General features: G+C 42.6%; 1 protein-coding gene across 2 annotated transcripts in view; it reads right to left on the bottom strand.

Annotated features, from left to right (window-relative positions):
* LOC120914841 overlaps positions 1-17,490 on the bottom strand; it is a 230,518-nt gene extending 213,028 nt beyond the window's left edge. Inside the window, exons 1-2 of one of the 2 annotated variants that reach the window (XM_040325338.1) lie at positions 17,397-17,490; positions 3,534-3,667 (exon numbers count right to left, since the gene is read on the bottom strand). In XM_040325338.1, coding sequence (XP_040181272.1) covers positions 3,534-3,642 — 109 coding nt within the window. In that variant the 5' untranslated portion in view covers positions 3,643-3,667; positions 17,397-17,490. Of the gene's footprint in view, positions 1-3,533; positions 3,668-17,201; positions 17,275-17,396 lie in introns of those variants that run through there. The other variant, XM_040325337.1, reaches the window with a different exon arrangement.
* Positions 17,491-18,004: the final 514 nt, after the last annotated feature.

The raw sequence follows: 18,004 nt of genomic DNA, 5'->3' as shown, positions 1-18,004 counted from the left end.
CACAGTGAAGACAATCTTTATCAAGTGGGGAAAATATGGCACAACAATGACATTAACAATGACAAGAACTGGATGTCCCTCCAAAATGTATGAAAAGACGAGAAGAAAACTGGTCAGGGAGGCTGCCAGGAGGCGTACAGCAAAGGAGCTGCAGGAATATCTGGCAAGTACTGGCTGTGTGGTACATGTGACAACAATCTCCTGTATTCTTCATATGTCTGGGCTATGGGGGTAGAGTGACAAGACGGAAGCCTTTTCTTACAAAGAAAAACAACCAAGCCAAGCTACATTTTGTAATAACACATCTGAAGTCTCCCAAAAGCATGTGGGAAAATGTGTTCTGGTCTGATGAAACCAAGGATGAACTTTTTGACCATAATTCCAAAAGATATGTTTGGTGCAAAAACAACACTGCACATCACCAAAAGAACACCATACCCACAGTGAAGCATGGTGGTGGCAGCATCATACTTTGGGATGTTTTTTTTCAGTCAATGTAGAGGGAATTATAAACAGTTCCAAATACCAGTCAATATTGGCACAAAACCTACAGGCTTCCGCTAGAAAGCTGAACATGAAGAGAAACTTCAGCATGACAATGACCCAAAGCATACATCCAAATTAACAAAGGAATGGCTTCACCAGAAGAAGGCCAGACCTGAATCTGTGGGGTGATCTGAATAGGGCTGTGCACAGGAGATGCCCTCACAATCTGACAGATTTGGAGTGTTTTTGCAAAGAAGAAGTCAAGATGTGCCATGCTGATAGACTCATACCCCAAAAGACTGAGGGCCAGATTCACAGAGATCTGCGGTGGCGTAACGTATCGTCTTTACGTTACACCGCCGCAAGTTTTCAGCGCAAGTGCCTGATTCACCAAGCACTTGCGTGTAAACTTACGGCGGTGTAACGTAAAGCCGTCCAGCGCAAGCCCGCCTAATTCAAATGGGACGTGTACCATTTAAATTAGGCGTGTTCCTGCGCCGAACGTTCTGCGCATGCTCCGTTTGGAAATTTCCCGCCGTGCTTTGCGCGAAATTACGGCGCCCCGACGTGTTTTTTGAACGGCGACATGCGCAACGTACTTTCGTATTCCCGGACGTCTTACGCAAAATTTTTTTTTTGAAATTAGACGCGGGAACAACGGCCATACTTTAACATGGCTGTTCTAAATCTAAGCCATGAAATAGCAGGCCTAAGTTTGCGACGGGAAAAGCCGACTAGCGACAACGTAAGACAATGCGGCGAACGCGCGTACCTTCGTGGATCGCCGTAAACAACTAATTTGCATACCCGGCGATGGAAAACGACGCAAACTCCACCCAGCGGCCCCCAGAAAATTACACCTAAGATCCGAAGGCGTACGAAGCCGTACGCCTGTCGGATCTTAGCCAAAAGCCGTCGTATCTTTGTTTGTGAATTACAAATAAAGATACGACGCGGCAAATTTGAAAGTACGCATACTTTTTCTGTGAATCTGAGTGCTGTAATAATATCAAAAGGTGCTTCAACAAAGTATTGCACACTGGACGCAAAAAAAATGATATAAAAACACCAGTAGCTTTGCAGGGAGTCTTTCAAAATGTTTTAAAGTTTTTGCAATATCGTTTATTAGCGTTTTTTAGCGTCTTTCAGCGGTAGTATTTTTTTTTTCAATGGATCAAAAACGTTTAAGGCTCCATGCACACTGGAGCTGATAATCTGCAGTTTATTGGAGTTTGTACGTTTTTAAAATCAATAAACTCACATAGGCTGTTATCAGCAGTTTTGGGCAGTGGCGTTTTTGAGCAGTAAAAAAAACTAAAACGAGTGGGTTCTGAGAGACGTAAAAACGGCGGAAAAATGCTAAAAACACTAATAAAGCTACTGTCGGTTTTTTAACGTTATTTTCACGTCCAGTGTGCATGAGGCCTAATGAGCAGTGGAGTTTATGGGCTTTTTTCTGAATGCCCAAAAATCGCGTTCAAAGTGCATTTTTTTTACCTGAAAAATGCTAAAAAATGCAGATAAATGCTAATAAACGTGTCTCGCCAATGTTTTTTAGCGTTTTTGATCCATTGAAAAAATAAACGAAAGAAAAAAAAAATGAAAAACTCTGATAAATGCTGATAAACGTTAATAAACTCCGATAAATGCTCAGAAACGTCACTCACCAGTGTTTTTTAATGTTTTTGATCCATTGAAAAAGAATAAAAAAATAAAAAAATATATTTTCTTCAAAAACGCTAAAAAACGCTAACACGGAAAAACGATAAAAACAATAAAAAATGCTAAAAACGCTATTGCAAAAACGTTGAAAAAAGCTGAAAAAGGTTGAAAAACTCACTGCAAAGCTACTGTCGTTTTTATAACGTTATTTTAACGTCCAGTGTGCATGAGGCCTTAGGGCCAGTTCACACCACATGCAGTCCAGTGCGTTTTTTTCTGCATAAAAAATGCATGGAAAGTAGGTTATATGTTTTTAAATGGCATAGTTCACACCAGTGCTTGCAGTTCCAGTGTGTTCCAGTTCCAGAAAAAAAAGTAGAACATGCTGCATTTTACCTGCACTGGACTGTACTGGAACGCTGTAAAACGCATCAAAGACGCACTGGAACGCACCTAAATGCACCCAAAAAGCACTGGAACACACTTGTCCTTATCGAAGGTTAATAAAAAAGAGCGGTGAAAAAAAGCACTGGACTGCATTAAAAACGTACCAAAAACGCACTGGAACGCATCAAAAAAGCATCAAAAACGTGCATGCAAAAAAGCACCTGGAAAGCATCCAGATTCCGTTTCTATGGTGTGAACTGGCCCTTATGCCATGTACACACGACCGTTTTTTCGGGTTCTAAAAAATGAAGTTTTTTTTTAATATCATTAAAAACGATTGTGTGTGGGCTCCAGAGCATTTTTCACGATCTAAAAAATGGGCATTAAAATTTTTGAACATGCTCTATTTTTTCACAACGTTTTTCAAGTTGTCGTTTTTAAGGTTGTAAAAAATGGTCGTGTGTGGGCTTTAACGACGTAAAAAAACCTGTGCATGCTCAGAAGCAAGTTATGAGACGGGAGCGCTCGTTCTGGTAAAACTAGCGTTCATAATGGAGTAAGCACATTCATCACGCAGTAACAGACTGAAAAGCGCAAATCGTCTTTTACTAACACAAAATACATCAGCAAAAGCAGCCCCAAGGGTGGCGCCATCCAAATGGAACTTCCCCTTTATAGTGCCGTCGTACGTGTTGTACGTCACCAAGCTTTTCTAGAGCATTTTTTTTTCACGATTGTGTGTAGGCAAGGCTGGTTTTTTTTCGGGTTGAAAAAAGTGTAGTTTTTTCTAGACCCTTAAAAATGAAAATTTTTAGAACCCGAAAAATGGTCGTGTGTATGCGGCATCAGGGTGGAAAAAGTTCTGAAATTATTTATCTTTGTCTCTTTTTTACATCACAGAAACCTGACATTTTATTGACGGCTACAGCGCAGCCGGCTAGTTCTGGGAGGCCTCTCGGTTGAAGGACTTCGACCAGATATATATAAATGCTACTCACTTTTGCAGGTCTCAGCATGTGCAGAAATCCAACTGTGGTGGGAAGGATCAATTTCCTCTAAAAGAACTTTGCCTCCACTCTTGTGAAAGTTACTGGCATATGCACCCATAGTGTGTTGTAGTTTTACGAAAATCCTGAAATAAACGACAAACACTGGCATTGAAAATTAGTAGCTACACATAGGATAATAAGTGGGTGAATAAATTATTGACTAATGTTGATTTGAGACGTTTAGCCCATTCAGTGCATATCACATAGCATGGCATGTATTTTTAAAAATTCTAAATATTATCAAAATTCAAAATAATGAGAGCATACAAAGCCATTTTCAACTCTGCCCAAGCTATAGCACTAATCTTGTTTCAATATATCTCCCAAAGTGTTCTCTCTGCTCCTCCCAAGACCTGCTGCTCTCAATATGTCTTGTCTCCTCCCATTCTCATCTCCAGGACTTCTCCAGAGCCTCTCCTATCCTCTGGAATTCTCGACTCCAATCTGTCCAGCTATCTCCTACGTTGTCCACTTTTAGGCAAACCCTAAAAACTCATCTCTTCGGGAAAGCCTATCCTGCCTTCAGCTAACAACAGAATCTTTTAGTTTTTTAGTTTAGTTTTGCAGGATCCAATTTGCTGCAAAAAAAATCCTTCCTGATCCCCCGAGAAGCACTTGCAAAAGTGCACAGTCTATTTTCCTTTAGTAAATCAACCCCTATCTGTCCTATTTACCGTTATCATTGAAAGTGGAAGTAAATGAAAATCCCAAATTTTAGGCTATCCCCAGAAAAGTAATAAAAGGGAAAGTTTCCAATGGGGACACTAGTTCTGGTGGTCCCCAAGGAGTTGCCCTAATTTGCAGAGATTTACGCTAACTTCCTGTTTGGCTATGGGACAGGAAGTGAAACTAATAGCTGGATTCAGGTATCTTGCCGCAACTTTAAGGCGGCGTAGCGTATCGTATTTACGTTACGCCGCCTTAAGTCAGAGAGGCAAGTACTGTATTCACAAAGTACTTGCCTCCTAACTTACGGCGGCGTAGCGTAAATGGGGCCGGCGTAAGCATGCCTAATTCAAATTAGGCTGAGGGGGCGTGTTTTATGTTAATGGGGGGTGACCTGACGTGATTGACGTTTTTTACGAACGGCGCATGCGCCGTCCGTGTACATTTCCCAGAGTGCATTGTGCCAAGGTATGCCGCAAGGACGTATTGGTTTCGACGTGAACGTAAATTACGTCCAGCACTATTTACGGACGACTTACGCAAACGACGTAAAATTTTCAAATTTCGACGCGGGAACGACGGCCATACTTAACATTGACTAGTCCAGCTATTTGATGGAATAACTTTACGCCTGAAAATGCCTTACGTAAACGGCGTATCTTTACTGCGACGGGCGCACATACGTTCGTGAATAGGCGTATCTAGTCATTTACATATTCTACGCGGAACTCAACGGAAGCGCCACCTAGCGGCCAGCCTAAATATTGCACCCTAAGATACGACGGCGCAGGCTGTCGTATCTTAGATAGTTTTAAGTGTATCTCAGTTTGAGAATACACTTAAACTTAGGACGGCGTAGATTCTGAGTTAGTTCGGCGGCCTAACTCTCTCTGAATCTAGCTATAAATATCCCCAATGGGACAAAGATGGCAAAAATAAACCTGGCAGGGTTTATAACCCTCCCTTGCTCTATCCAAAATGAAAAAAAGGTTTTGCCTATAGTTCTACTTTAAGTCCTTCTCTTTATTTGTGATAAGTTATTTTAAGAAAAAGTGTCTGAAGTCCCTTATATACCATTGGTTGCTGTTAAACATATGCTATGCTGCCTTTTCTGCCTTAGAGATTTACACCAACAACAGTAGCCAGGCATCATGGGAGATCTAATTTAGCAACTGCCAGAAGATCAAAGCTTGTCCATCTCTGGCAAGGGATGAAAGACAAAAAAATAAAAAAATGTTGTTTTCTATATTTTTCATTATAGCAGAAAACAAAGAGAATTAGCATTACATAATTGTTTGCTTTTGCATCTTTCATTTTGCCTAAAAGGATAGTTCTTTGTTATTAAAGGTTATTTTCAGTTTCTTTGTTTCTGTTGATGGAAAGTATTTTTCCAAAATGCAAGCAAACAGTTGAACTAATCCCATGAGAAATATCACTGGATCTGAGCAACTGGTAAAATCCCTAAAGCTGAAATTAATTAGGTTTAGCAGATTCTACAAGCTGTTTCTGTTTAGGACTGAAAGAGCATTTTGCATTATTTATACCTCCAAATAACAAATGTTATGAAACAGTGGGGTTTTGTTGTAGTCACTTGGTGGCCGAGCGCATACAATACTGCACAACAATGATTCAAGCAATACAATTTTGTTCTACATTTATTGTGAAATGAAAATTGAGGGTTATTATTATGCATAGAGTTGCTGATAAACTGATTGGATTTTATGCACTGTTTAAATGAAATGACCAATTTGCTAGATGGAGACAAGTACTGCTCTAATTTATAGTTGTGAATTGTTTATTGTTCTAGAAGAAGGCTTGCCAGCTATGGCACATGTAGGTGCCACTGAAGATGGGTTTTCCTGATTGCAAAATGGGTATTTGTTAGCAGTTATCAAAAGGCAGCCAATACATTGTGTACAGCAATCTACAGTATAAGCCGGAGGTGTAATTAATGAGTAACCTGATAGTGGGGGACACAGCACAGGGCATATTTATCAAGTAAGGCCCCGTACACACGACCGAGTTTCTCGGCAGAATTCAGCCAGAAACTCGATCGGAGCTGAATTCTGCCGAGAAACCCGGCGTGTGTACACTTTCGGCCGAGGAAGCCGACAAGTTCCTCGTCCAGCCAAATAGAGAACATGTTCTCTATTTCCTCGTTGTTCAATGAGGAAAGTTGGTTAGCCGAGATCCTCGGCGGCTTCACACAGAACTCGACGAGCAAAACGATGAGTTTTGCCCGTCGAGTTCCACGGACGTGTGTACGCGGCCTAACAGTGTCATAAAATCAAGAGAAAAACCAGTGCAGAACTAGCAATTCCTCATTCTTGCACATTCATCGTAATTCATACATCTGCACTTGAGCAATTACAGTTTTGCATCACTTCTACAACTGAATGAATTAAATATGGTATATATATATATATATATATATATATATACATATATATATATATATATTTTTTTTTTTTTGGCACAAGCCAGTAGCTGATTTTAATGGGAATTGCCTTTTTAATGTGAAGTATTTTGGGTTGGTTTGCTAATGGCAAATAGACTGTTCACCTTGGAAGAGAATTTTCCCCAAAGGTTAGTGAATGAGGGGAATCTCTACTACCATTATCCAATCACGAGCAAGAAGAAAATGCATTTTTTTTTTATTGTTCTTGCATGGGATTGGGTATTCTTTGCAAAGTGAAACCTCACCACATTTACTAAGTGCTGGGGAAAATTCCCTTGCAAAGTGAACAACTGCCGTTAGTAAATCAACTCCTGTCAGGAAAGGTTCCAACCGCTGGTAATATTTATTATTATTTGGATCGCAGTACTGTGGTTCACCAGCAGGTGTCTCCTGGCAGTTTGGAACTGTCAGGAGAACTTCTCCCTGCTGGTGTTATACATCTTTGGGATGCAGGACTGGTCTCCACCAGTGGATGGATCCTGGCAGTATGAAGCGGACGACTCTTTCTGCACTCAGGTGTAACGTGAAGCCAATTACTGGATCCCTATTTATACCCGGCGAGTGCAAGCACACCTCGCCTTGGTATCTCTCTCCCTGACCTTGAGCCTGTGATCCTGACGTGAGCCTGTATCTTCCTGACCCGATCCGACCTGATCCCTATGCTGAACCCATCCTGGACTTGCCATTCCTGCTTCCCCATTGCCTTGGATCCCTGTCCCCTTGTTACCTGGATCGCTGCTTTGCAGCACATCCATCCGTCATCTCCCTGTTCCTGTTTATTCCCTGTCCTCGTCTATCTTCTGATCTCCCTGTGTATGACCTTGGCCTGGCCTGTTTACGATTACGGTATCTCCTCTCACTGTATATATTGTCTTTGGTTATCTTTTGGTCATTGTTTATTGGTTTATTTATTGCACTGTGTTCTGTTGGAGGTGGTTGTGTGTTATTCCCGTTTCTTAATAAATTACTATATTTTTACCTATATCAGGCATATGCAATTAGCGTATGCTAACCTCCAGCTGTTGTAAAACTACAAGTCCCATCATGCCTCTGCCTCTGGGTGTCATGCTTGTGGCTGTCAGAATCTTGCAATGCCTCATGGGACTTGTAGTTCTGCAACAGCTGGAGGTCCGCTAATTGCATATCCCTGACCTATATATACGCTTTGGGTCTCCTCTTTTCAGTCACACAGTCTGGTCCACTAGCTTCTCTGACAACTCCCTTGAAATCAAATATTAAATAATTTACTTAATTTTTAATATCTGTAGTAATTTAACCGTTTTTATAAATTTTTACTTAGTAAAATATACCGATAAAGCCTAGTACACATGGCCGAATGGCAGGTGACATTGGCTGGTTCAATAGAAACCGGCCAACATTCGGCCCATGTGCACTGCAGCCAGTCAGACAGAAGCTGGCCATTCGGCTGGGTTCTGTGGATGCGGCACGACTGGAAAAGGTCAATTGACCCTCGATCAGCGCTCTCAGCCAATGTCTGAGAGCACTGATCGAAGTGTTCTAGTGGTCAGAACACAATAGCACAGCAGGAGAGATTGCTGTACTAACATTGCATGGTTAGGTGTCGGTTTTTTTATTCAGCCCTGCTGGGTTGAACTAAATAAACTACTAGTGTGTACTAGGTTTAAGGTAAGGACGACCACCCCTGGCAAAGCACCTTGTTCCCATGTTGATGAAGATAAGAGATTCTTCCCTACAACCCTGGCCCAATGGTTGTGAGCGTCTGCAGCCAGGGAGCTTTTTGATATCTGAAAGCCCCCTTTAACAATAAGATACTGCTACCTCCCTATGTGATTAAGTAAGGGGTACATAGTACCACTACTCATTACATAGTTACATACTTACATACTTACATAATTGGGTTGAAAAAAGACACAAGTCCATCTAGTTCAACCATAAAAATAAATAAATAAATCAAAAATAATATAATATCATAGGGATTCCTTGTCAGCTTATCCCTACCCTTTATGAGTTCCACTCATTGTGTCTTCTTGCACTATTGCCAGGGACGCTCTCTAACAGCAGTCAGGTAAACAATGACACTGGACATCTTAATTTAAAGTCCTTGCTGCTTAGGGCAAGGTGGCTACACATATGTATGTATAAAAAAAGGCATTTGACAAAATATGCTAAACAAATTGTACATCAAAGTTACAGAAATATTTTAAATGCAACTTTACTTTGTACAAAAACTGTGTGAAATTGCTTTCATGAAGGCAGTTATGAATATTTATAATTGCATGAACAGCTCATTTACCAGCAATAACATTCCCTGCACGCATGGATTACCAGTAAGAACTCCAAAATAGCTGTGAATAGTCATATGCAGCTCATTAGTTTGTGTCAGGGCAGGGAAATTTGGAGAATTTTATAAGAGATACACGGGCCATTAAATATAGACTACAGTAACAAACAGACACACACTTAGGAAAATCCCTGAATCAAATACATACTTTTAATGTGGTTTGTTGTAAGCATATTATTATTTATTTACCACTGGGACATAGAAGAAAGGAGCACACATACTGAGAAGGTTACTGCGTACATTTATACATGCACTTAAAGCCTAAGTTTTGAAACGGAAAATTCAAAATCAGCGCCAGGGATAGTTCCCTGTGCTGCTCTCTTCTGGTTTAGGCCCCTTTCACACTTGTATGACTTGTCCTACACTTTGGGACTACAAAGTTGCATGACAAGTCGTTCCCTATGATTTCCAGTGTCAACCAATTATATTAGTACGACTTCAAGTTCTGCCGACTTCAATGTAGTCCCTGCACTACTTTGGTCCGACTTTGATCCTACTTCAGCCCATTGAATATCACTGACGTCAGATCAAAGTCAGATCGCTGTCTTAACTGATCTGACTTTGGCATGTGACTTATGTCTGATGATCTTGAAGGGGAACTTCATGGCAATTTTTTTTTTAAACTCACGGGTTCCCCCTCCAAGAGTATACCAGGCCCTTCGGTATTATATGGATTTAAAGGGGAACCCCCACGGTGTGGGGGTCCCCCCACAATCCATACCAGACCCTTATCTGAGCACACAGCCTGGCAGGTCAGGGAAGGGGGTGGGGATGACCGAGCGCCCCCCTCCTGAAATGTACCAGGCCGCATGACCTCAACCCCAAAGCACCTTGTCCCCATGTTGATGAGGACAAGGGCTTGTTTCCGACATCCCTGGCCGTTGGTTGTCGGGGTTTAACAAGGGGGCCCTAGATCCCGGCCCCCCACAAAAGTGCCGTCATACGTGTTGTACGTCACCGCGCTTTGCTAGATAATTTTTTTAAAAACGATGGTGTGTGGGCTACGTCGTTTTAATGATGAAGTTGGAAAAACGTCATTTTTTAAACATTTATGCTGAAAAAATGATCGTGTGTACGCGGCATTATAGCTCTCTTCTGAACGGTTCCTCTGTTATCAGCCTGAGAACTCCTGACGTTTTTTTTACTTTTTAGACAGAAGCAGCAAGAATCTTTTGTCAAAGGAAGTTTTATAGCCTTCAACTTCCATATCCGGATGTTCTCTGACATACCGCATGATTGCTTTCGTTGACCCTAAAGAAATGGTGTTTCACTATCACATCTCTAGGGGGCCCATCAGGTCTCTGGGGAACTAGGGCTCTCTGAATGCGGTCAATCTCCATAAAGATTTCATCAATACCTGGTACAGCAGATTGCAGCAATGTTGGCGTTCAGACTAAGGATAGTCTGCAACTAGGTGATCACTGCCAAAACTAAGGAATATGAATCCCTAGCTACTCAACACATTCCCCACATCCTGATTTGTTGCACGAACTCGAACAAGCCCGCACGGAACTTAGGGCCAGATTCTCGTAGAATTACGTTGCTCCACGGCAGCGTAACGTATGTGATTTACGTTACACCGCCGCAGGTTTACAGCGTAAGTGCCTGATTTTCAGAACTCTTACCTTTAAACTTGCAGCGGTGTAACGTAAATCCGATCGGCGCAAGTCCGCCTAATTCAAATGGGGCGGGCACCATTTAAATTAGGCGCGTTCCCGTGTTGAACATACTGCGCATGCTCCGTCTGGTAAATTGCCAGACGTGCATTGCGCTAAATGACGTTGCACGGACGTCATTTGTTTAGACATGAACGTAAATGGCGTCCAGCGCCATTCACGGACGACTTACGCAAATGACGTTGTTTTTTAAATTTCGACGCGGGAACGACGGCCATACTTAACATGGCTTAGGACAACTAGGGCTCAGCCCTAATTTTACGCGGCGTAACTCTGCGGAAACTACGTAAAGTTAGATCGATGGGCAGCGCGGACGTTCGGGCATCGCCGTAACTATTCATTTGCATATTCTACGCCGACGGCAATGGCCTCGTCACCTAGCGGCCGGCCTAGAATTGCATCCTTAAGATCCGACAGTGTAATTCAATTACACCTGTCGGATCTTAGGGCTAGCTATGCGTAACTGATTCTAAGAATCAGTCGCATAGTTAGGACGGCCCTAACACAGAGATACGACGGCGTATCAGGAGATACGCCGTTGTATCTCTTTTGTGAATCTGGCCCTTAATATTTGCCTTACTAGAAAGGCAGAGAAATGCTTACACTGGACCAATCATAAATGTTTTACCTTTTGCGATCGACTGTTTACCCCTAAACATATGCATATAGCCCTCCTGAAAATTAGACTTTTAGGAGGTTCCCTCTCTCAAAACCACCAAAAGATCCTTCAGGAATTTCAGGAATTCTATGCAAAACCCCTAGTTGTTTCCTGAATACTTATCTCTACCATCTCTCACTAAATCTCATAGGGAACTTTTGGACCAACCTACTACAGGTGAAGAAATTCACAGTACTATAAGACGTCTTTGCATAAATCACCTGGTCCTGACGGGCTTCCCAATAGTTACTATAAAGCGAACAATTGGCTCCTCATATGGCTCTCTTTTGTAATTCTTTGGGAGATGGTGGTGAAGTCCCTCTTGATGAAAATAGGGCTTACATTAGCGCCATTCCCAAACCGAACAAGGACTCCACTGACATCCTTAATTACCACCCTATTTCCCTGATTAATTGTGATCTCAAGATCTCAAGATTCTGACAAAACTTCTAGCTTTGCATCTAGGTAAATTTTTTGCTCAATATATCCATAAAGACCAATCCGGATTTATAACTGAATGCCAAACATTAGACCAGATCCGTCGATTTTTAGCACTGATTTCTGCAGTACGCTCCCAGTGGGATACCCCTTTCTCTAGGGAATTATTACTTATTTCATTGGACCGTCACAAGGCCTTTGAGTTTAAATTGGGACTACTTATTTACCACTTTGAAGAACTTTGGATTTGCCTCTACTTTTATTTCACTCTTAAAAATGATTTATAGCAATTTGTCTGCCCAGGTTTCCATTAAAGGTTATAGGTCGTTGTCATTTTCTTCTCTAACTGCTGACATCATAAGGGGCGGTGACCCTGCCCCATGCCAATATAAGTAGTGGCACACCGCGCACCCAACATTAGAGTGGGAGAGAGCGTTGAGTCAACATCAGAAGAAGACAGCGGAGAAGACCCGTCAAAAGAGCGAGAAGATTGCGGGGAAGACCCGACAGACGTAGAAGACAGAGGACAGAGGGAAAAGAAGCAGAGAGGGCTAGAAGACAACAATGGAGATTGGAGAAGACCCGTAAAAGGGAAAAAAAATCAGAAGCGACACCGAAGCTGCCTTAATAAATTACTTTAAAAACCTGTGTACTGTGTTTTATTTTTGAAACTTTTTTTAGGTGAATGGGTAGGGGTACAATGTACCCGATACTTATTCACATATGATGGGGGGCCAGGATCTGGGGACCCCCTTGTTAAAGGGAGCTTCCAGATTCCGATAAGCTCCCGGCTGCAGACCCAGACAACCAATGGCCAGGGTTGCCTGGAAGAAGCCCTTGTCCTCATCAACAAGGTGCTTTTGGGTGGGGTAGGGGCTGGCACAGGTGTGGAGTTCCCCCTAAATATTCAGACCAGATAGTGCCTGGTATTGTCGGGATCAAAGTCTGATCCCTGTTCATTGAAGTCGGACGCATGGCGGACTTCAAGTCGCAGGGCAAAGTCGGGTCCACAGTCGTATGACTGTCATGTCATACAAGTGTTAAAGGGGCCCTCCATTCATAGATCATGTTTCATTCATAGAAGCTGTAGTTACACTTAGGGGTGTACTCACTTTTGTTGCCAGCGGTTTAGACATTAATGGCTGTGTGTTGAGTTATTTTGAGGGGACAGCAAATGTACACTGTTATACAAGCTGTACACTCACTACTTTACATTGTAACAAAGTGTCATTTCTTCAGTGTTGTCACGTGAAAAGATATAATAAAATATTTACATAAATCTGAGGGGTGTACTCACTTTTGTGAGATACTTTACATATCTTTTTTGTATTTATGCTGGCTAGCTGGTGTCAGTGCCGCAATCATTTTACATTGTATCAGTTGGTAAAGACAGTCACCAGACCATGCTAGCAGAAACATCAAACAAACTGTTTTATAGCAGCATTAAGGGGAGCATGAAGCTGGCAGATGTGGAGATGGGCAAACTTAGGCCCCATTCACATGAGGCGGACTACGTTGATACAGAGTCCGCCTGCTCCAGCCAGCTCAGCGGGAGATCTCCGCTGAGCCGACAGATGACAAGCTCCTCTCTGCTCACTGAGCATGTCCGTTTTCATCAGATCTTACCTGATCTGATCCGCCATGGACGGATTGGGACGTGTCCCCATACGTCTGTTTTTAGCGGATCGGATCGGGTCAGATGTCAGCGGACATGTCTCCGCTGACATCCGACGCTCCATAGGGATGCATGGAGCGGCCCGTTCAGGTCCGCCGTCAAAACTGAATGAGGCCTAAAGGCTCGTTCACACCCATAGGTGTGCGCAGCCTGTTGCATTAAGGTGTGCCTCTGAAAGCTCAAAAACACGGTACCGATCTCTCACTGTGTTCATTCAGAAAGGGAAGGGGCCGGTACATGACATTACCCCTTCCCCCTTCCCCCACTCATCCTGAAATATTATCTATGTGTGCCCACTGCAGTAGCCAATGGGAGAGGAGGGAAGCCAGCCATACTGTGGGAGGGGGCACCGGGCAGCAGGGGGAATCTGCACTGCAGGGAGTGATTATGGTGTGCCTGGGCACACCTGGCACACACTGTGCGCACGCCTATGTTCACACCATACATGCATGAAAACTGATGGGAAAGGGCTTTTTCACACCATATGTGCATGAAAACTGATGGGAAAGGGCTTTTTCATACCATATGTGCATGAAAACTGATGAGAACTGATGTGAAAACTACACAGAGATGTCAGTTTCACATCAGTTTACATGCATGTTTCTGTGAGTTTTTATACGCATTGACATCAGTTTTTATGCACGTCAGTTACATGCTCTGTTCGCACCAATGTTGACATCATATAATTTTTTCCCTGTGCAGAAAACTGCATACATGTTGCAGATTCCTGTGCAAAAACTTGTTGCACGTGATACCAGTGTTATGGTGTGAACAGAGCACATAGAGGACAATTATTCTTTCTGTGCCCTTGCAGAAGGCGTGCAGAAAAACTAACGTCTCTGTACCATGGTGTGAACGAGGTCTAAGAGGTAAGTCTACCATAATATATTAGAAAAAAGAAATAAGTTGTGCTGGTGAAGTGAAAATAAATTTTGTTGATCAAAATCTTAAATATTAATAAGACCAAGCAATGAGAGTCCAAAGATTCCAAAAGTCCTCAATCAACTTGAATTAGTAATAGTGAAACAAAAAATGCAGTGAACTCAAAAATTATATGGAACCACCACCGATAAGAAAAACACCATATGAGATGCGCGCTTACCAGAAGGCAAGCATAGTAAGCTTGCGGCTAAACCCCAGCCAGGGTCTTTACACTGGAGTGGCCACCGACATCAAGGGATGAAAGTCCTCCCGAATATCAGATAATAAACAATTAAAGCTTGTGGCTGAACCCCAGCCAGGGCCTTTAGACTGGAACTGTCTCCAACACCAGAGGATTAGAGTTCTCCCGGTTTCCAGAGTGACAGTAAACCACCGGAAAAAATAATAAACTCACAATAGTGATGTACCATAAAAATTGACAGTTTAATGTAAAAAATGTAAACACTTACAGAAATAACTTTCTAAAAGTCACAAAGAATAAGCCGGCCGGCTTCCACGAACGCCCATCCTCATGGACCGTAACGCCACATGTCAGAATGTCTCCTTGCCCGACGTACGTTTTGTCAAATAAGGACGTCGTCTGGTGTATTCATACACCATTCACATTTGCACATTCTAGCAAATGCTCCTTATACCCTCCAGTTTAGTTCATCTTTAGTTACCATTGAGGTTTTATTTGTCCTGTCAGAATATTTTAAAATGTATGATACAGGGATTCCCCGACTTATGAACCCCCGTCTTACGAACAACTCCTACTTACGAACGGGATCGTATCCGCCGTTCTGCACATACGCGGCCATTTTCATCCATTTTCCACAGCGGGCAAATGACGTAATTGCTGTTCTGCGCATTTCCCATTTAAGAACAAACCTAAAGTCCCTGACCCGTTCGTAAGTCGGGGACCCCCTGTACATGTGTTTTATGAATTTACTAAGCATTTGTGAGCCCAACTAATGTGCGTTATTGCACATCATATAATGAATGCAGAAATATTTAAATACAAGCTGCACTGCGTGAAAACTGAAGCTACACTTTCCTTCAGAGGAAACACATAAGGGGCCAGATTCACAAAGAGATACGACGGTGTATCTACAGATACACCATCGTATCTCGGATTTTTACTGGTCCTATCTATGCACCTGATTCATAGAACCAGTTACACATAGATAGGGCCGAGATCCGACAGTGTCACACTGTGTTACACTGTCGGATCTTTTTTAGGATTTAAAAATGGTGCCGGGGGCGTTCCCGCTGATTTCACTGAATAATATGTAAATCAGCGAGATACGCGAAATTCACGAACGTACGCGGACCCGACGGTGTGTTCTTACGTCGTTTCCGTAGCGCGGTACCCGTCGTGTACTTACTCCTGCTAAAAGCAGGGGTAAGTATTGTTAAGTATGGCCGTCGTTCCCGCGTCGAATTTGAAATTTCCTACGTCGTTTGCGTACGCCGATTCACGAACACGCGCGTCGCAAGTCCCGCTCACGTCGCAACCACTGACGTCCTATTGACGTCAGTGGGAGCAATGCACGCCGGGAAATTCCCCGGACGGCGCATGCGTATTTAAATCGGCGCGGGAGCGCGCCTGATTTAAATAGTACACTCCCCCAGCCGCGGAATTAGAATTCCGCCGGGGGAGTTAGGATCCGCCGTCGCAAGTTTGGAGGTAAGTGTGTTGTGAATTTGACACTTTCCTCACAAACTTGCGAGGGCGGATCTTAAAACACATAGGTTACACGGATCTAAAGATCCGCTAACCTTTGTGAATCTGGCCCCAGGATTAATTTACTAAAAGAATAGAGAACTTTATTTGCAAAGTGTGGGCTAGATTCACATAGATTTCGGCGGGTGTAGCGTATCTCAGATACACTACGCCGCCGTAAGTTAAAGCAGCAGGTCCTGTATTCACAAAGAAGTTGCGCTCTAACTTACGGCGGTGTAGTGTAACTGGGCCAGCGTAAGCCCGCCTAATTCAAATGTGTAAGATGTGGGCGTGTTGTATGTAAAATCATTGTGACCCCACGTAAATGAAGTTTTTTACTAACGGCGCATACGCCGTCCGTGGACGTATCCCAGTGCGCATGCTCCAAAATTACGCCGCAAAGACTCATTGTTTTCGAAGTGAACGTAAATTACGCCCAGCCCCATTCACGGACGACTTACGCAAACGACGTAAAACGTGAAAAATTTGACGCGGTTCCGACGTCCATACTTAACATTGGCTGCGCCATCTTTTTGGTGGTTTATCTTTATGCCTGAAAACGCCTTACGTAAACGGTGTATCTTTACTGCAACGGCCGGGCGTACGTTCGTGAATAGGCGTATCTAGCTGATTTACATATTCTAGGCGTAAATCAGCGTACACGCCCCTAGCGGCCAGCGTAAATATGCAGTTAAGATACGACGGCGTAGGAGACTTACGCCGGTCGTATCTTAGCAATATTTAAGCGTATCTCAGTTTGAGAATACGCTTAAATATACGACGGCGGGGATTCGGACTTACGACGGCGTATCTACTGATACGCCCGTCGTAAGTCTACCTGAATCTGGCCCTGTAAGTTTACATGGCTTGGTAAATTAGGTGAAAAGCTGTTTACTCCACTCATTCATTAATTTACAAGAAAAAAAATATTTCCTTTCCCTTATACTTTATATAATTGGATCTCTAAAAGTAAACACACTAGTGTGCGTTTACCTTGCATAGAATTTTTTTCTTCACGTTTAGTAAATTAACCCCTTAGACTGCGGACAAACAAAAACGTGTGAATGGATCCTTACTGTTGTCTACAGGATAAAAGTTCACAATATACACGTCTTGGATAGAAGATCTGGACTCACAACTATATAGCTCGAGGGATTAATACATACCATTAATACTATTATAGTATCATAGTCTAATTTCTTCTGTTTATTGTTTAATATAATGATATTGAATAAGCGACCAGTAAATAATGACAGAAATATTAAGCTTACCTGTACCTGCCTATCTATGTAAGTGTTTGCACTGTTGTCTCTAGGAAAAACAAGCTGACTATGTCGGTATTCGTTTGGGTTGCTAAGCTCAGGTTACTCTCTGAGGAAGAAGGAGAAGCTGACCTCTCTGAGGTGTGGCTCACAAAACAACCTCAAGTAAAAAGTAGGAAAACCAGGAAACAGATAAAGTACATATAATACTTCATTCATGAAGAAAGAAATTTAACGACAAAATTGTTTGTGGAATATAAGTGTTTTAAATTGTAAATTTGTACAGCAAAATAAAAACAAACTCATGTGCTTATTTTAATACAAATTAATGATAAGTAAATATAATTTTCATACCATCAAATGCCTTCAAAGCAATATACTGAATGGGACCCCTTTCACACTGCAACGGTTTTCAGGCTAGAAATAGCCTCTGGTAGGCACCCGAAAACCGCCTCACATTCATTGCAGTGTGACGTTTCACACTGGGGCGTTGCGCTTGTGGGACATTACCAAAAGTCCTGCAAGCAGCATCTTTGGGACGGGTTGGGAGTGCTATTTTTAAGCACTCCCAAAACGTTGCAATAAGTGGGCAGCGCTTCCAAAGCACTTTTAAAAGT

The sequence above is a fragment of the Rana temporaria genome, chromosome 1, assembly GCF_905171775.1.
Source record: "Rana temporaria chromosome 1, aRanTem1.1, whole genome shotgun sequence".
In the NCBI taxonomy this organism is placed as follows: Eukaryota; Metazoa; Chordata; class Amphibia; order Anura; family Ranidae; genus Rana; species Rana temporaria.
Note: the sequence above shows the minus strand (reverse complement) of the source record. Positions and strands in the feature narration are given on the sequence as shown.